The sequence below is a fragment of the Prionailurus viverrinus genome, chromosome X, assembly GCF_022837055.1.
Source record: "Prionailurus viverrinus isolate Anna chromosome X, UM_Priviv_1.0, whole genome shotgun sequence".
Lineage (NCBI taxonomy): Eukaryota > Metazoa > Chordata > Mammalia > Carnivora > Felidae > Prionailurus > Prionailurus viverrinus.
Window position 1 is genome coordinate 76,099,503 of NC_062579.1, and position 21,022 is coordinate 76,120,524.

At 36.4% G+C, this 21,022-nt stretch overlaps 1 protein-coding gene across 2 annotated transcripts; it reads left to right on the forward strand.

The window, feature by feature from the left end:
• The first annotated feature begins 2,242 nt into the window (after positions 1-2,242).
• TCEAL7 (transcription elongation factor A like 7) lies at positions 2,243-16,618 on the forward strand. Of its 2 annotated transcripts, XR_007149015.1 has the most exons (4): positions 2,243-2,349; positions 2,969-3,038; positions 3,397-3,967; positions 16,609-16,618. XR_007149015.1 is itself a non-coding variant. In XM_047844424.1 (3 exons), the coding sequence occupies exon 3, from the start codon at positions 3,408-3,410 to the stop codon at positions 3,708-3,710; it is 303 nt and encodes a 100-aa protein (XP_047700380.1). In that variant the 5' UTR covers positions 2,243-2,349; positions 2,969-3,038; positions 3,397-3,407; the 3' UTR covers positions 3,711-4,127. The 2 variants fall into 2 exon arrangements, 1 of the variants encoding a protein (XP_047700380.1); XM_047844424.1 differs by lacking the exon at positions 16,609-16,618 and having other exon boundaries at positions 3,397-4,127.
• Positions 16,619-21,022: the final 4,404 nt, after the last annotated feature.

Consider the following 21,022-nt stretch of genomic DNA (forward strand, 5'->3'; position numbering starts at 1 on the left):
TGAACAACACTGACCTGTCCACAAAGTCAATGGCTTCCACATTTCTTTATATCTTACCTTTACCTATCTCCTTGCACTGAGTTGGGGAGAGGGAAGGCTGGGGTGATTGTTGTGGGTAGTAGAGCTGGTTTAGAAATGCTTTTTGGCAAGCTCTTATGAAGGTATCTGGTCCTAATTGTTGGAGTTTCTTTTTATGACACATAATGCCTCTTTGTCCTCACCTGTGAGTGCCATGAGTCAGTACTAAGGAAACAAGTCAAATCTAACTAAATATCTTACCTTGCTTGCATTGCATGCAGTTTCATACCAGCTTTTACTTAGAAATGGAGATATATTCCATGAGATGTTCAGAAAATCAACTAAAGATGTTCTTATCTAGTGAGATTGTTGGTGGATGAGATAAAATAATTCAGGGTAGTGATATGATCATATCTGTTGCTTGAAATCATTATTCTATTAGAAAGTAAAAAGCTGTAGGTCAAAGAGACCAGTAAATGTTGTGAATGTCCAGAAGTTTATGGCTGTTTTCATAAGGGGATGGCACTAGAGCCAGAGTGAGAACTGGAAGGATTCCCAAAATCCTTACGAGGTAATCATTGAGACCTGTCATTTATTGGAGCACTTGGTATTTTTCAGTCATATACTAAATGGTTTATATAAATTATATCATTTAATTTTGACAACTTTATGAAGTATTAGCCTCATTTTATAGATGAGGCACAAGGAAGTTTTAATATCCAAGTTTTATATTCAAGGTTATACAACAGGTAAGCAAATGCAATTAATTCAAAACCAGATCTGTTAAAAGATATGTTTCCTACAACAATGCTAAAATCTTCAGCATCTGGATCCTTCCAGCCATTTGAGAACCATGAGTCTAACCATCTGTATGAAAAGGTGTTCACAGAAGATTCAGGGACTCCCCACCCCACCAATTAATCTTATGCCTCTATCACAACTTACCATTTCTTAATAACTGTGACAATACTCCACTCTTTTTAAGACCTCTTTCTTTTAAGTATTTTCTGGAACTATTAACATCAATCTTGTTTGTGGCAACTTTGTATTCATAATGAGCTAAGGTTTTCCTTAAAAAAAAAAAAAAGCTTTAAGAACACATTCCTCTTTCTGTTGCATATATTTCAAATTAACATATCAACAACAAAGAATCTACTTAGATTAGTGCCAAAATCCTTAGCAACAAAAAATTCAGTGTGATAAGTGACTAAATGTGGCCAGTTTCTGTCACCACATCTAATTCTCCAGTGTGGCTGAATGAGGTCTAAGAAAACATAAATAGGATGGCAATGTCTGAGACAAATGAAAAACTATTTTATTCTGAATAAGACTATTGAGGAAAGGTGGGATCTTTTGAATACAAGAAATAAAGAAAACTGCATAGTACAAACTGAGAGAGAGGGAATGATATTGAGATCAAACCAGTAAAGTTTAATGACTGATTTTTGAGCTCTGGAAATCTAAAGGCAAGGTGCTGTTGGATTATGGCCTTAGTAGTTCACCTAATGAAAGGGCCTCACATGCCGAGCTCCTCAGAAGGGTAGCATCCAGCTGCCCTGTATGTTTTAAACTTCCAAAAATGTGTCTGCCTGGAGGGTCTATATTTATTTTCTGACTCAGCAGCAGAAACAGGTGTCCTCGTTCTTTTTTCCCTCCTATCTTGACTCTTTTTCCAAATGTATTTATTGTTATTGTATTTTTGATTAATAAAAGAATACAATAAGTTGATGGAAAAAATGGAAAAGTAGGAAATTATCAGAATAAAAGTAAAAAACCGCCGTCTCAATCATTACTTTCTTTCCTAATTTACTCTACCCCCTACAATTTGGTTTTAAGAATTGAACAGAAAGGTAAATGTGGCTATTAGTGACTGGTGGGGAGGTGGTCAAGGGAAAACTGCTACCTTTCTGTTGTAGTTTAGAAGAGGATGAGTAATCTCTCTCAACACAACCCTAAAAAGTAACAATGGTTAATACGACTCTAGGAAGCTGCAGCCCTTCTCTGGTAATCAGAGAAAGGCAAATTCCAACCATAGAGAGACGGGGCCACTATTGACCTCTGAAATTAGCAATGACAAAAATGAATGACAGGTCCTTGGTGTGGTGGGGAGGTTGGACATTGGTAAGTCGGTCCACTTCTGCAACACAGCTTGTGGGAGGGGAAAGTAGGGACCAGAGTTGGATGACATAATCCTCACGTGACCAGGAGCTGCCGCGAAGTCCTTATATTCACGGGCTTCTTTCTCCTTTGGGTCCCAGTTCCTTACTGTCCTGTAGGCGTTTGTGCTTGTGGCCAAGAGAAGGAGGACTTAAATTCCTTAAATCTCAGAAGGTTGGTTTGAGGGAACCGCTGGGACCCGTGGGGGTGGTAGTGGCTGAATCCAGTGACTGGAATAGGTCCAGGCTCGCTTTTCCTCAAACCCCTGCAAACTCGTTGGGATATTATTGTATTTTTTGAAAGGACAGGGTGGGGGAATAGGTGGAAGCCTCCTGAGAAACAGCCACAGACTTAGTGATAGTTTAGAAATAATCGGCTTCTCAGATTGGTAAGCTTTCTGTTTATCCTCCTGTTTCTCCACTTCCGTTGAGGAAATGAGTTGTGGACTGTTGTGTGGAGAAATGCTAGAATCCTGGGGTGGAGGCAGAAATTTAAACATAATTTGAAAACATTTTCTCCCATTCAATGCCTCCCTGAGGGCCATGGGAGGGGGCGGGGGTGCCGAGGAGACAGCCGCCCTCGCAAGGACTAAACCGAAGGTTGAGGGGTGGGGGGTGGGGACAGAGATCCAGAGGAAGGGATAAGAATAGGAGGGGAACCAGGAGGTAGGAAATTTGGGGCGACAATGGTTATGAAGATCCCGGACTCAAGATAATAACGAGTGTCTTGTCTCTGGGGCTGGTGGATCCACCGAGAGCTCCCTCCTCTCCTCCCCCTTCCTTTCTGTCTGCAGGTCCACGGTCTGCGTTCACTGACATCTGGAGGCAAGAAAAAGAGGAGGAAATTATCCTTAATCCTCATAGGTCAGTGTCGGGGAGGCACTTAGCCCGGGGTCTCTGAGGGTGGTAGTTGGGAAGGGCAAGATCTGAGTAAAATTTGCAGCCTCACAGCTAAACTCTCGGTGCGTTCCCTTTCTCCCGCCGGTGGGAGAGGCCATTAGCCTTGTCTGCTGGGGAAATGGTGGGTTGCCGGGAGAGGGGGAAGGAGGAAGAGTGGTGGGGGGCGTGTGGCATAAGAAGGGGAGGCATCTCAAACTTCAAAGGGCTGGACCTGTGTGGCCCGAGTGGGAAATTAGGCGAGTAGGTTGTTCAAAGAGAAACTGACAAACCTGAATCAAAAGAAACGAGGCATTTTGCTCTATATTTTCTCCCCGGACTTAAGCTGGAAACATCATGCAAAAACCCTGTAAAGAAAATGAAGGAAAGCCCAAGTGCAGCGTGCCAAAGAGAGAGGAAGATCGCCCCTATGGAGAATTTGAACGTCAGCAAACAGAAGGGAATTTTAGGCAAAGGCTGCTTCAGTCTCTCGAGGAATTTAAAGAGGACATAGATTATAGGCATTTTAAGGATGAAGAAATGACAAGGGCGGGAGATGAGGTGGAAAGGTGTTTGGAAGAGATAAGGGGTCTGAGAAAGAAATTTAGGGCTCTGCATTCTAACCATAGGCATTCTCGGGACCGTCCTTATCCCATTTAATGCATTTCTCTGCTGAATTCAATTATTTTATGTTGCTAATATTACCACCATTGGTTTCTTTTTGTCTGCATGTTCTTGCTAAATATTGCTACCATTTTACTCCTATCCTTCAATGTTCCTTTGATTTGCATATGACTCCTGCTTCCAACATCTCATCTTTTGACCCAGTTTCACTCATTTAATAAGGATGTTTCATTCATATGCATGGGAAGATGCTCACTGTATACTGTAAAGTGAAAATAATAAGTTGCCAAACAGTGTGTGTATGTGTATATATACACACATATATATACACATGCACACTTTATATGTACATTTATATATGACATAACGCAAAAGAAAAAGTTAGAATTATTATACACCGAAAGTTTAACAGTGAATTTCTGCGTGATATGTATTTTATTTCTTTTTTGCTTATCTGCGTCTTCTCATTTTCCAAAAAAAATGAATATATGTGCATGTGTGCGTGTATTATTTGTGTCACAAAGAACTAAAATAAACAGACACAATAAAAACTTGTCAATCACCTTTGAAGGGCAGTAAAACACTTAATAATCTCTTGATAAGAACTATAAAAAGAAATATAAACTTCAAATTACCTTTGGATCTCTTAGCCAGAGGAATAAAACTGGAAATTATTACAGATATACTAGCTTAGACTCAGTCTTTTCATGGGGAAAATATTTGCTTCACAGAGCTGCTGTAAGGAAGAAATGAGGCAACTCTGAGCTGGGCCAGGTGGACTCATTCCCACCTGTGCATACAGAACCCCAACCCACTACAGAACATCGGTTATTGGAGGGAGGTCCCTGGCATGACTTACCTGTGCTCAGGAACAAGTTCACTAGTAGGCAGGGCATTGGGGGCTTCCATGCCAGTTATCTGCTGTTGAACCCCACTCCTCCCCTGGGTTCTGCCATGCCTGGTGGGCACTGCTACCTCTTCTGCTGGGTCCTTTACTCTCTGCTGGCCCTCACTGCTCCTGACACATTGGAGTGTATGGGTGCCAAATCCCACTCAATTTCCTGGAGTCCTTACTGGGTTGAACCTCCATTCTTTTCTGAAGCCTGTCTGCTTTATAGTGACCCTTAACACAGGTGAGACTGCCCTAGGATTGCTTGAGCCACAGTGTCTTGCAGAGTTTTTAGCAAAACAGCTCCTTTTGTTTTTAATTCCAGGACCCTTCCTCTAGGAGTCAGACATGATGAGATGAGGTCATTTGAGGAGTAGGACCAAGGTACAAGTTTGAATAAAAAAAGTGCTGTAGTCAGAGTTGCTGCCTTACCTCTAAACACTAAGGTTTTATCTTCCTTCTCTTGTGAGATGATCTCTCCATGAAGGCTCCTGGCAGGCCTGTCCTACTGGTTCAGAAGACTCTCGGAGGACATGTATAAATTGCACAAAACAATGCAGGAAATAGATCTAAGAAAACAATCCTCATCTTTCTATCACTTCCCTTTCTGAAACATATGTAAAAATTCTTTAAAAGACTAATATATATATGATATATATAATATATATAACATATATATAATATATATAACATATTATATATATACATATATAGAAATATATGTATATATACTTTTTAGTGTATATATGTACATGTATGTATGGTCTATATTTTTAGTGCATGTGTAAGTGTATATATATATATATATATATTTAGTCTTACAAAGGATGTATATGAACACACACACATATACACTTATATATATATATGCATATATAAATGTATGTATACATAGGTATACATATACACACTTAGGCATTATTTCTTAATTGGACTTCTTGAATTTTGCATCTCAATGTATTTCATTACATTCTTGATCACTTACTTACATATAGTGGGCATTTAATAAACGTTTGCTTAATTAGAATCTAGTGTTCTTGGCCCAGTTTTACTTCTGATTGCATAAAATTGACAACAATCTATTTCTGTGCAAACTATAACTTTTGTTTTCAAATAGGACCTAACAGGAAAGGGATTATTTCCCAAATCAGTCTATAAAATTATTGTAACAGGGCACAACTGATGTCTCAAACAGATCTTTACATTATAATCATCTGGAGTGCTTACTCATGCTCTTACATACACTCTGAATCAGAATTTCTGCATTTGCCCCTGACCCTCCATTTTGGGTTTCCCATGAAATCATTGTCTCCATTATTGCTTCATAAACTCTCACTACAGACACTGTTTCAGCCAAGAGCAGTGCAGAACAGGTCTCCTTATAATCAAAGAGCCAAATGGTTTATATTTCATAATTAAGGGCTCCTGAAGGTCAAAATGGTGTTTATAATAGCCTGAAAATTGTGTATCCACCAAGTAAATCTATGTGAACACTAAACATTTATCCTTGGTAGGAGTAAAAAAAAAAAGAAAAAGAAAACAACAAATTGTTATCCACCTATAAAATAGGCAAATGTTTGTTTCCAATACTCAATTTTTTTCAAGATGTAGGGATTCTGATGCTCAATGAGAGAGTAAATTGCTACATCCATAGTTTTTGCTTCTATTCACAATAAGTACCAAAAGGTGTACATTTTGCATATACCATGACTGAACAATTCAACTGTAGGAAAATAGTCATAGTGGTGAGCAAATATTTAGCTATACACGTTTTTATTTAAATATTTCACATATTTTCAAGGATTTTTTAAACCTAAGAATCAAGTACATGTACCGTTCAATCAAAAGGAAATGAACACATACTCCTATTCACCAAGTACACAAAAATACATCCCACATGGATTAAAGATGAAAATATAAAGAACAAGGAGCACCTGGGTTGCTCAGCCAGTGGAGCATGTGACTCTTCATCTAGGGTTTGTGAGTTTGAGCCCCACATTGCGTGTAGAGATTACTTAAAAATATTTTTTTAAAAAAAGAAAGAAAATGTGAAGAATAAGAATAATATATTGCAATGCAATTTAACTAAAAATGTATAATCTTGTGATGTCATTATCTTCTTAGTCAGGAAAAAAATTCCAGAATTATGAAGGAATAAATATAAAAGGTCCACATACAAGAAATAGGCTGTGAGAAAGTATTTTTAATACCATGACAGACAATGGGAAAATATCTCTATAACCCCAATAGCTTTTTCAAATGGAAAAGAAAAAGGTAAACAAACCAATAAAAATATGTACATACCATATGATCCAGCACTTCCACTTCTTTGTATTACCATAGAGATATATGTACACACATGCACAGGAAAGCATAGATAGATGTTTATTTTGTCACTGTTTGTAAGTGCCAATATTATAGAAATAGCCTAGGTCATCAAAAGGGAAAGGTCAAATAAACAGTGGTCTATTTATGCCAAGAAAACTACACAGAAGTTAAAAAGAATGAGATTCTTATATTGAAGCATCTTCAGGAATATTGTTAAGTAAAGACATTACATACTTTCATGTTGTTATTGTCACAAATAATATTGTCACAAATAATGAATTACCTAGTCCATTTTAATATACTGCTTTAACCATACCTCCAATTTGTCTTTTCCTTACAATTAAACACTCACCAGTTTGATGGATATCCATCTAGAAATTAATGTATTTTTTAATTTTAATTAAATTTTACATTATGACTTTCAGGAGTTCTTAATTAGGAATCATAAGACATTATAAGGAGACTCCTTTTGCACAACTCAGCTGAAACAGGATATATGGTGAGTGTGCATATTAACGTAGCTTTATAATTATTGCTTTATGCATTTGTCTTTTATGTTATATAAGGAAAAAAGAGGAGTTATAAACCAAATATGAAAAAAAACTATTTGCTTTTATATTTACCTGTGTAGTTACCTTTACTGTTGTTATTTCTTTATATGACTTTAAGTTACTTGTGTCTCTCTCTCAGCGTGAAAGTCTTATAGGAGTTTTCAGACGTCTGTAAACACAAATACAGATGAATCTATTTTCTATAGTATGAATGTAGCTTGCGTTACTAAAATCATTCCCCTATTACTCAAAATTTAAGTTATTTCTATGCTTTGCCTACTAAAAATAATTCTGTCTGCAATGAACATGTTTGCACATATATTCAAATTATTGGTGCTTATATTTCTATAGAATGGTTTCTGGAAAGTAAAAATGTACATGATCCTTTACATTTTCCAGCCTCCCTTGCACATATGTTGGGGCCATAAAATGTAACATAAGACACTTCTAAGGCTTTTAAACAATTCAGAGTGATCTCTCCATCTCCTTTCAGTAACCTCGGAAACCATGTGTGCCATCTGGAACACATGACTGTGAGATGAATGCAGGCTGGATACCTGAATAATCAAGGGAGCGAGCCATACAGGAGAACAAATAACTCTCATTAAACTATGACAGGAATGAGTAATAAACTGCTTTAAAAACCACTGAGATAGCCTAGTTCATCTTAATATACTGCTCTACCCACACTTCCAATTTCAATCCCCTTCCCACAATTAAACACTGATCAGTTTGATGGATATCCATCTAGAAATTTATATATTTCTGTTTTGCATTTTATAAAGTTTATTTATTTATTTTGAAACAAAGAAAGAGCGTGCATGCATTTGAGTGGGGGATGGGCAGAGAGAGGAGAGAGAGAATCCCAAGCAGGCTCTGTGCTGTTAGCACAGAGTCCAACTGCGGGGCCAATTCCACAAACCCTGAGATCATGACCTGAGCTGAAACCCTGAGTCAGAGGATTAACTGACTAAGCCAACCAGGCATCCCCTGTTTTGCATTTTCATTAAATATTATAATATTACATCTACTGTCCTATTGTTTTTACTTAACAATATTCCTGGAGATGCTTCAATATAAGAATCTCATTTTTTAAATTACTGTGTAGTTTTCTTAGTATAGATAGACCACAGTTTATTTGACCTTTTCCTTTTGGTGACTTAAGCTATTTCTAGTATTTTGGTTCTTGGAAGCAATGCCATAAAAAGCATCTATTTATGCTTTCCTGTGCACATATGTGTATATATCTCTATGATAGTATAAAGCAGTGAAAGTGCTGGATCATATGGTATGTGCGTACTTTACTGATTTGTTTACCTACCAGAATGTATACCATAAACATATCCATCACCTCCAAAGTCTTGATGAGTATTGATCCAAAAATCCTCAAAGAGATACTAACAAACTAAGCCAGCAGAATATTAAAATATTTACTTCATGAAGAATTGAGGTTAACCCACGAAATTCAAGGGTGATTCAACATATGAAAATAAATTAATGTAATATATATTAAATTAATATAAGAAAGGAAAACATATTATTGTATCAATTGATACAAAAAAAGAAGCATTTAGCAAACTCCAATACCCATGATAAAAACAGTCCATAAACTAGGAACATAAGCAGACTGTGTCAACATAATAAAGGGAATTTATGAAAAATTCAATGCTAGTTTATATTCAATAGTGAAATATTGAAAGTTTTCCATGTAAGATCGCAAATAAGTCAAGGATGTTTGCTTTCACAAGTTTTGTACTGGAAGTCCCAGCCAGAGAAATTAAGCAAGAAAAACGTAATTGAATCCAAACTGGAAATAAAGAAGCAGAAATTATCTTTGTCAATGGCATGGTCTTATATATAGAACATCCCAGGGGCGCCTGGGTGGCTAGGTCGGCTAAGCACCCTCCTTCAGCTTAGGCCAGGATCTCAAGGTTTGTGAGTGTGAGCCCTGCGTTGGGCTCTGTGCTGACAGCTCAGAGCCTGGAGCCTGCTTTGGATTTTCGGTCTCCTTCTCTCTCTACCCCTCCCCCACTTGTGCTCTGTCACTCTCTGTCTCTCAAAAATAAATAAACGTAAAACTTTCAAAAAAATCAAAATAATATGCAAGAAGGCTACCGGGACTCATAAATGAATGTGGTAAATTTCAGGATACAAGATCAGCCATCCAAAATTGGTTGTATTTCTATACACTAGCAATGAGCAATCCAACAATGAAATTACAAAAACAATTCTATGTACAAAAGCATGAAACATAATAAATACTCATAAATAAATTTAACCAAGGTATCTCAAGATTTGTACACTGAAAAATGACAAAATTGATAAAAGTAATTAAGTAAGTACTAAATAAATGGAAAGATGCCACATGTTCATGGATTGGAAGATTCAGTATTTGTTAAGATGGTAATAATTCCCAGAGCAATCAAAAAATTCAATGCAATCCCTATCAAAATAAGAAAAGTATATTTTCCAGAAATGGAAAAGATGAGAATAAAATTCATATGGAATTACAAGAAATCCCAAATAGGCCCCAAAGAATCTCAAAAAAAGGTAGGAAGACTCATACTTTCTTATTTTAATACCCTGCAGGGGCACCTGGGTGGCTCAGTCAGTTAAGTGTTCGACCCTTGGTATTGGCTCAGGTCATGATTTCATGGTTCATGAGTTTGAGCCCCACTGTCAGCACAGAGCCTGCTTGGGATTCTCTCCCTTCATCTCTGCCCCTCCCTTGCTTGTTCTCTCTCTCTCTCTCTCTCTCTCTCTCTCTCTCTCAAAACTAAATTTAATAAAAAATAAAAAATAACACCCTACAAATTTAGAGTCATCAAAACAGTGTACTACTGGCATAAGGATAGACATTTAGATCAATGGAATAGAACTGAGAGTCCAGAAATAAGCCCATACATCCATCGTCAATTAATTTTGGACAAGGGCAACAAGTCCATTCAATGGGAGAAAGAAACAACAGTGATGAGACAACTGAATATCCATATGCACAGGAATGAGATTAGACTTACCTCATGTTATCTCAAAAATAAACTCAAAATGGATTAAAGACACAAATATAAGAGCTAAAACCATAAAATGTTTGGAATAAGACTAGGAATAAATCTTCATGACCTTGTATTTGGCAATGGCTTCTTAAAAATGACACCTAAAGCATCAAACACACACACACACACACACACACACACACAGTAGATAAATTAATTGGACTTCATCAAGATTAAAAACCTAATGCACCAGATGACACTTTCAAGGAAGTGAAAAAACATCCTACAAAATGGGAGAAATGTTCATAAATCATGTATCTGATAAGGGTCTAGTATCCAAAATATATAATGAGCTACAATTCAACAACAAAAAGACAAACAACCCAATTAAAAACTCAGCAAAGGACTTTAATAGACTTTTCCCCCAAAAAAGATACACAGTTAGCTCAAAGTAACACAGAAATATGTTCAAAATTATTAGTCATTAGGTAAATGCAAATCAAAGCCACAGTGAGATTCCTCTTTAAACTCACTAAGATGGCTCTAATCCATTAAAATAAAAATAATGTGTTGGTGAGGACATGGAGAAATTGTAACCCTTATGAATTGCTGGTGGGAATGTAAAATGGCACAGTCTCTGTAGAAAACAATTTGGCAGTTTTTAAAGTTAAACATAGAATTACTTGATGACCCAATAATTTCATTCCTAGGCATGAACCCCAAAGAATTTAAAATAGGTTTTCAAATAATGTGTATACACAAATGTTTATAGAAGCACTATTAACAACAGCCTGAAGGTGGAAACAACCCAAATGTCCATTAACTGATGAGCTGATAAACAAAATGTAGTACATTCATAAAATGGAATATTATTCAGCCCTAAAAAAGGAATGACGTACTGATAACTTGCTATTTTCAAGTTACATTTTCAAGGTACATTTTTCAAGGAGTGAACCTTGAAAAAATTATGCTAAGTGCAAGAAACCAAACGTGAAAGGTCACCTATTGGATGATTCTATATATGTCAAATGTCAGAATATGTAAATCCAATAAAGACAAAAAAACAAATTAGTGGTTTCCAGGGCTGGGAAAGGGCAGAAGAGGGAGTAACTGTTTAATTGGTAAAGGGAAAACTTTGGGGGATAATAAAAACGTTTTAGAACCAGATAGAAGTGAACAATGTGAATATAGTAAATTCCACTTAAAATAGTTCATTTTATTTTATGTGAATTTCTCCTCAATACAAAATTAAACATATTTTAATTATTATAAATATTTCCAAATTTTTCTCCTAAGAGGTTGTAACCAATTAACAGTTGCATCAAAAATGCATGAGAGTCTCTGCTCCTCCTCACCATCACCAGGACTGTGTTAAAAACTTTTTTGATCTCTAGTCTTTCAGACTAACTCAGCTCATGAAGACTGGGCCCTTTCTCTAAACTTTTTTTTGTTCTTTACCTTTTAGTCCACAATCATCCTCTAAATATGTTCGTGTTAAAGGGTTTTAACCTACCTTGCCAAAACATCATTTCCTACAGGTCAGTTTTATCCTCTTAAACCTAGCTCAGCACTAGAAAAATAGTGGATGCTTTCCATTTGTGTTTTTTTATATTTATACCCATGGAGTTATACCTGTGTTGAAGATATTATTCTAACTTTACTGAGAAAAAAAACTGAGGCTCAAAAATTTTATGTAACACATTTTAACACTGGAGTGTGTCGAACCTGATATTCTAGCTCCAATTTACTTATTGTTCTATATGTCGTCCTTATGAATTGATGAGACTTACTTATCAATGTCTATACATTCACTTTTTGATGGCTATTCTATGTTGTACATATATGGAGGTTCACTTAATGACAATCCCTGGTGAAGATGAGGATGGCAATGAACTCTTGTCCCTCAGACTGAGAAGTCTAGGTCCAGGACCTGCATGGACTGACTATTGTCCAAGTCAGCATAGTATAGAATAACACGAAATTTAAATATTTGTTTAGCTTTTTCTGCTGAATTTGAAAGGCAATCTTTATCATATTCTAAAAACCACATTGTCCTAGATCTGTGTCAAACTCCAAATACTATTCATTAGTTATTTTCTCTATTCTCAGGGAACCACATTTAAAAATTTATTAATTTATCTCGCAGTACAAGTTTGCTTCTATTATTTATTTTCATCAATTTTTGGCCCCTTTTGAGTATTTATATATTTATTTATAATTTACATCAAAGTTAGTTAGCATGTAGTGAAATAATGTTTTCAGGAGTAGATTCCAGTTATTCATCCCCTATGTATAACACCCAGTGCTCATCACAACAAGTGTCTTCCTTAATGCCCCTTACCCATTTAGCCCATCTCCCAACCCACAACCCCTCCAGCAACCCTCAGTTGATTCTCTGTATTTAAGAGTCTTTTATGTTTTGTCCCCCTCCCTGGTTTTATATTATTTTCACTTCCCTTTCCTTATGTTAATCTGTTTTGCATCTTAAATTCCAAATATGAGTGAAGTCATATGATATCTGTGTTTCTCTGACTGAATTATTTTGCTTAGCATAATACCCTCTAGTTCCATCCAAGTTGTTGCAAATGGCAAGATTTCTTTCTTTTTGACTTCCAAGTAATACTCCATTGTATATGTATGTGTATCTTCTTTATCCATTCATCTGTCGATGGACATTTGGGCTCTTTCCATACTTTGGCTATTGTTGATGGCACTGCTATAAACACTGGTGTGCATGTGTCCCTTCATAACAACACACCTGTATCCTTTGGATACATACCTACTAGTGCAATTGCTGGTTCATAGGGTAGTTCTATTTTTAACTTTTGAGGAAACCTCGGTGTTTTCTATAGTGGCTGCACCAGTGTGCTTTCCCACCAGCAGTGCAAAAGAGATCCTCTTTCTCCACATCCTCACCAACATCTCTTGTTGACTGAGTTGTTAATTTTAGTCATTCTGACTGGTGTGACATGATATCTCTTTGTGGTTTTAACTTATATTTCCCTGATGATGAGTGATATTGAGCATTTTTTCATGTGTCTATTAGCCATCTGGATGTCTTCTACGGTAAAGTGTCTATTCATGTCTTTTGTGCATTTCTTCACTGGATTATTTGTTTTTTGGGGTGTTGAGTTTGGTAAGTTTTTCATAGATTTTGGATACTAACCCTTTATCTGATATGTCATTTGCAAATATCTTATACCATTCTATTGGTTGCCTTTTAGTTTTGCTGATTGTTTCCTTCACTGTGCAGAAGCTTGTTATTTTGATGAGGTCCCAGTAGTTCATTTTTGGTTTTGTTTCCCTTGCCTCCAGAGACGTGTTGAGTAAGATGTTGCTGTGGCCGAGGCCAAAGATTGTTTTGCCTGCTTTCTCCTCCAGGATTTTGGTAGCTTCCTGTCTTACGTTTAGGTCTTTCATCCATTTTGATTTGATTTTTGTAGGCATAAGAAAATGGTCCAGGTTCATTTTTCTGCATGTCACTGTCCAATTTTCCCAACACCATTTGCTGAAGAGACTGTCTTTATTCCATTGGGTATTCTTTCCTGCTTTGTCAAAGATTAGTTGGCCATACGTTTGTGGGTCCATTTCTGGGTTCTTTATTCTGTTCCATTAATCTTTGTGTCTGTTTTAGTGCCAGTACCATACTGTCTTGATGATTACAGCTTTGTAATACATCTTGAAGTCCGGGATTATGATGCCTCCAGCTTTGGTTTTCTCTTTCAAGATTGCTTTGACTATTTGGGGTCTTTTCTGGTTCCATACAAATTTTAGGATTGTTTGTTCTAGCTCTGTGAAGAATGCTGGTGTTATTTTGATAGGGATTGCATTGAATATATAGACTGCTTTGGGTAGTATTGACATTGTAACAATATTTGTTCTTCCTATCCAGGAGCATGGGATATTTTTTCCAATTTTTTTTGTGTCTTCTTCAATTTCTTTCATAAGCTTTCTATAGATTTCAGTGTATAGATTTTCCACCTCTTTGGTTAGGTTTGTTCCTAGGTATATTATGGGTTTTGGTGCAATTGTAAATGGGATCGATTCCTTGATTTCTTTTTCTGTTGCTTCATTGTTGGTGTATAGGAATGCAACCAATTTCTGTGCATTGATTTTATATCCGACCATTTTGCTGAATTCATGTATCAGTTCTAGCAGGTTTTTGGTGGAATCTTTTGGATTTTCCATGTACGGTATCATGCCATCTGTGAAGAGGGAAAGTTTGGCTTCCTCCTTGCCGATTTGGATGCTTTTCATTCTTTTTTGTTGTCTGATTGCTGAGGCTAGGATTTCCAACATTATCTTGAATAACAATGGCAAGAGTGGACATCATTGTCGTGTTCCTGACCTTAGGGGGAAAGCTCTCAGTTTTTCCCCACTGAGGATATTATCTGTGGGTCTTTTGTATATGGCTTTATGATCTTGAGGTTTGATCCTTCTATCCCTACTTCCTTTATCATGAAAGGATGCTGTATTTTGTCAAATGCTTTCTCTATTGAGAGGATTATGTGGTTCTTGCCCTTTCTTTTATTGATGTGTTGTATCACATTGATTGTTTTGCAGATATTGAACCAGCCCTGCATCACAAGTATAAATCCCACTTGGTCATGGTGAATAATTCTTTTAATGTATGGTTGGATTTGGTTGGCTAGTATCTTGTTGAGGATTTTTGCATCCATGTTCATCAGGAAATTGTTCTGTAGTTCTCCTTTATCATGGGGTCTTTGTCTGGTTTTTGAATCAATGTAATGCTGGCTTCATAGAATGAGTTTGGAAGTTTTTCTTTCATTTCTATCTTTTTTGGAACAACTTCAAAATTCTAGGTGTTAACTATTCTTTAAATGTTTGGTAGAATACCCCTGGAAAGCCATCTGGCCCTGGACTCTTGTGTTGAGGGAAATTTTTGATTACTAATCTGATTTCCTTACTGGTTATGGGTCTGTTCAAATTTTCTATTTCTCCTTGTTTCAGTTTTGGTACTTTATATGTTTCTAGGAATTTGTCCGTTTCTCTCAGGTTGCCTAATTTATTGGCATATAATTGTTCATAATATTCTATTATTATTGTTTGTATTTCTGCAGTGTTGGTTGTGATCTGTCCTCTTTCGTTCTTGATTTTATTTATTTGGGTCCTTTGCTTTTTATTTTTGATCAAACTGGCTAGTGGTTTATCAATTTTGTTAATTCTTTCAAAGAACCAGCTCCTTGTTTCATTGATCTGTTCTACTGTTTTGTTTCTGTTTTTTTTTTTTCGATAGTATTCATTTCTGCTCTAATCTTTAGTAGTTCCTGTCTTCCACTGATTTGGGGTTTTCGTTTCTGTTTTCTGTCCAGCTCTTTATTTAAGCTGTGAGGTTAGTTTGTGTATCTGAGACCTTTCTTCCTTCTTTAGGAAAGCCTGGGTTGCTATATACTTCCCTATTATGACTGTCTTTGCTGCGTCCCAGAGGTTTCGGGCTGTGGTGTTATCATTTTCATTGACTTCCATGTACTTTTTAATTTCCTTTTTAATTTTGTGGTTAGCCCATTCATTCTTTAGTAGGAGGTTCTTTAGTCTATAAGTGTTTGTTGCTTTCCAATTTTTTTTTCTTGTGGTTGATTTCAAGTTTCATAGCATTGTAGTCTGAAATATGCAAGGTATGATCTTGATCTGTTTGTACTTGTTGAGGCTGATTTGTGTCCCAGTATGTGATCTATTCTGGAGAATGCTCCATGTTCACTCATGAAGAATGTGTATTCTGCTGCTTTAATATGGATTCTTGTGAATACATCTGTTAAGTCCTTCCAGTCCAGTGTGTCATTCAAAGCCATTGTTTCCTTGTTGATTTTCTGTTTAGATTATCTATCCATTACTGTAAGTGGGGTGTTGAAGTCCCCTACCATTATGGTATTATTATGAATGAGTTTCTGTATGTTTGTGATCAATTGATTTATATATTTGGGTGTCTCACTTTGGGGGCATAGATGTTTATAATTGTTAGGTCTTCGTGGTGGATAGACCCCTCAATTATGATGTAATGCCCTTCTTCATCTCTTGTTACAGTCTTTATTTTAAAATCTAGATTGTCTGATAACAGTATGGCTACTCTGGCTTTCTTTTGGCAACCATTAGCATGATAGATGGTTCTCCATCTAGGTACTTTCAATCTGAAGGTTACTTTAGGTCTCAAATAGGTCTCTTGTAAAAGGCATATAGATGGATCTTTTTTCTTATCCATTCTGGTACCCTATGTCTTTTGTTTGGAACATTTAATCCATTGACATATAGAGTGAGTACTGAAAGAGATGAACTTATTGCCATTGTGTTGCCTGTAGAGTTGGAATTTCTGGTGGTGTTCTCTCGTCCTTTCTAGTCTTTTTTTGCTTTTGGTCTTTTTTGTTTTGTTTCATCTTTTCTCCCCTCAGAGATTCCCCCATTAAAATTCTTGCTGGGCTGGTTTCGTGGTCATGAACTCCTTTAGTTTTTTGTCTAGGAAACTTTTTATCTCTTCTATTTTGAGTGACAGACTTGCTGGATAAAGAATTCTTGGCTGCATATTTTTCTGATTCAGCACATTGAATATATCATGCCATTCCTTTCTGGCCTGCCAAAATTCTGTGGATAGGTCTACTGCAAATCTGATCTGTCTTCCCTTGTAGGTTAAGAACTTTTTTTTCCCCTTGCTTTTTTCATGATTCTTCCCTTGTCTGTGTATTTTGTGAATTTGCCTATGATATGCCTTGTTGATGGTCAGTTTTTGTTGAATCTTATGGAAGTTCTTTGTGCTTCCTGGGTTTTGATGTCTGTGTCTTTCCCCAGGTTAGGAAAGTTTTCCACTATGATTTGCTCACATAAACCTTCTATAGCTTTTTCTCTCTCTTCATCTTATGGGACCCCTATGACTTGGATGTTATTCCTTTAATGAGTCACTGAGTTGTCTAATTCTTGTATCATGCTCTTTTGCCTTTGTTTCCCTTTTATTCTCCTTCATTAAATTTGTATTTTAATTACAGTCAGTTAGCATGCAGTGTTATATAAGTTTCAGGTGTACAATAAAGTGATTCAATAAGTCTTTTAAAATTGTTTTTAAATGTTTATTTATTTTTGAGAGAGAGAGAGAGAAAGAGAGAGAGAGAGAGAGAGAGAGAGAGAGAATGAGGCATAGCATAGCATAGCGTAGCATAGCATAGCATAGCATGAGGGGCAGAGCAAGAGGGAGACACAGAATCCGAAGAAGGCCTCAGGCTCTGAGCTGTCAGCACACCCATCTCTCCTCTGGTAGCCATCAATTTGTTCTCTATACTTAAGAGTCTGTTTTTGGTTTATCCCTTTGCCCTTTGTTTTGTTTCTTAAATTCCACATATAAGGGAAATCATATGGTATTTGTCTTTCTCTGACTGACTTATTTCACTTAGTATTATACTATCCAGCTACATCTATGTTGCTGCTAATGGCAAGATTTCATTCTTTTTAATGGCTGACACTATTCCACTGTGTGTGTGTGTGTGTGTGTGTGTGTACCACATCTTCCTTAGTCATGTATCTATCTATTGACATGTGGACTGCTTTCATAATTTGGCTATTGTAAATAGTGCTGGAATAAACATAGGGGTGCATATGTCTTTTCAAATTAGTGTTTTCATCCCATTTGGGTAAATACTCAGTAGTGGAATTACTGGATAATATGGTATTTTAATTTGTAAAGTTTTCAGGAAGCTCCATATTGTTTTCCACAATGGCTGTAATAATTTGCATTCACACCAACAGTGCAAGAGGATTCCTTTTTCTCCACATCCTTACCAACACTTGTTTCTTATGTTGTTGATTTTAGCCATCCAGGTTGTCTACCAGTCATTTGGTGTGTGGTGGTATCTCACTGTGGGTTTTTTTAATGTTTGTTTATTTTGAGAGAGAGATAAAGAGTACAAGTGGTGGAGAGGTAAAGAGGGAGGAAGAGAGAGACAGGGAGAGAGAATCTCAAGTAGGCTCCACACTGTCAGTGCAGAGCCTGACATGGGGCTCAATCTCACAATTGTGAGATCATGATTGAGCTGAAATCATGAGTCAGATGTTTAAGTGGCTGAGCCACCCAGGCGCCCCTTATTGTGGCCTTGATTTGCATTTTCCTGATGATAAGTGATGTTGATCATCTTTTCATGTGTCTGTTGGCCACCTGGATGTCTTCTTTGGAGAAATGCCTGTTCTCGTCTTCTGCCCATTTTCAACTGGATTATTTGTTTTTGTCGTGTTGAGTTGTATAAGTTCTTTATATATTTTGGATACTAACACTTTATCAGATTTGCAAATATCTTCTCCCATTCGGTAGGTTGTCTTTTATAGTTTTGACGGTTGTTTCCTTTGCTGTGCAGAAGATTTTCATTTTGATATAGTCCCAAAAGTTTATTTTGATTTTGTTTCCCTTGCCTGAGGAGAAACACCTGGAAAAATGTTGCTGTGGCCGATGTCAGAGAAATTACTGCCTGTGCTCTCTTCTAGGATTTTTATGGTTTTGAGTCTCACGTCTAGATTTTTAATGCATTTTGAGTTTATTTTTGTGTATGGTGTAAGAAAGTGGTCCAGTTTTTTTTTTATTTTGCATGTAGCTGTCCAGTTTTTCCAGCACCATTTGTTGAAGAGACTGTCTTTTTCCGATTGCATATTGTTTCCTTCTTTGTTAAAGATTAATTGGCCATATAATCATGGATCTATTTCTGGGATTTCTATTCTATTCCATTGATCTACATGTCTATTTTTGTGCCAGTACCTTAGTGTTTTGAATACCACAACTTTGTAGTAGAACTTGAAATCTGGGACTGTAATACCTCTAGTTTTGTTCTTCTTTTTTAGGATTGTTTTGCCTATTCAAGGTCTTCTCTAGTTCCATAAAAATGTTAAGATTGTTCTAGTTCTGTGAAAATGTTGTTGAGATTTTGATAGTAATTTCATTAAATCTGCAGATTGTTTTGGGTAGTATGGGCATTTTTACAATATTTCTTCTTCCAATCCATAAGCATGGAATGTCTTTCATTTTTTTCTTATTTAAAAAAATGTTTATTTATTTTTGAGATAGAGAGACAGAGACAGAGAGACAGAGAGACATAGAGACAGAGTGTGAGCCAGGGAAGGACAGAGAGAGAGGGAGACACAGAACCCGAAAAAGGGTCCAGACTCTGAGTTGTTAGCATACAGCCCGACACAGGGCTTGAACTCACAAACTGCAAGATCATGACCTAAGCTGAAGTCGGATTCTTAACCAACCGAGCCACCCAGGCACCCCAATGTCTTTCTCTTTGTGCCATATTTAATTTATTTCATTAATGTTTTATAGTTTTCAGAATACATTTCTTTCACTTCCTGGTTAATTTTATTCCCAGATATTTTATTATTTTTGGTGCAATTGTAAATGGGATTGTTTTCTTAATTTCTCTTTCTGCTGCTTCATTATTAGCATGTAGAAACACAATAGATTTCTGTACACTAACTTTGTATCCATTCATATTGAGCCCTACTGAATTCATCTATCAGTTGCAGTTTTTTTTTTTGAGTCTTTAGGGTTTTGTTTATTTAGTATCGTGTTATCTGCAAATAGTGAACATTTTACTTCTTTCTTACCAAATTTGGATGCCTTTTATTACTTTTTCTTCTATGATTGCTGTGACATAGGTACTATGTTGAATAAAAGTGGTGAGAATGGACATCCTTTTCTTGTTCTTGACCATAGAAGAAAAACTCTCAGTTTTTCCCCATTGAGTATGATGTTTACTGTGGGTTTTCATATAGGGCTTTTATTATTTTGTGGACTTATTATGTTATGGTGCAATTATATGCTCATATTTTAAATGCACAAAAATAAATATATGTATGTTGTTACAGAAATGTAGTACTGCATATGTTAACTTTCAATTTACTTTAAAAATATTTATTTATTTTGAGAAAAAGATTGAGCATATGTGAGGGAGGGGAAATGAGAGAAGGAGAGAATCCCAAACAAGTTCCTCACTGTCAGTGTAGAGCCTGACACAGAACTCAATCTCACAAACCATGAGATCATGACCTGAACCAAAAATCAAAAGTTGGACATTTAACTGACTGAGCCACCCAGGCGCCCCTCAATTTACCTTTTTTATTTTTATGTATGTATAATATAATGGTTACTTCCATTTCTAAATGGTACATACCATTGTTGTAGTTTGAATTGTTTTAACGGAATCATCAAGTTTGTCTTCTTTATCCTCTATTGCAACTAGGTGGAAAAATGTTTGGCTCATGAGAGTGTGCACACACATGTGTGAATGTGCATGTGTTTGTGCATGTGCTTGGATGCATGTCTGCTATTGCCTAGAACAATCCTCTCTTTCTGTTCCTTCGTTGCTGCTTTTCACTTGTTGTGTCTCTTTGTACATTCAAGTCCAAGTCAAAGGATTGAAGCTAGGTATCCAGATCTATAAACTTTGGCATTGTAAGTCATTGCGACTAGCATTAAATACTTCCTAGGATGAGTACCTAAGAATGAGGTTTACAGGCTGAAGGGAATGCATATTTTAAATACTTAGCAATTGCTTAAATATGTACTTTCCAGAAAGGTTGACCAGTTCAGGTTCCATGACT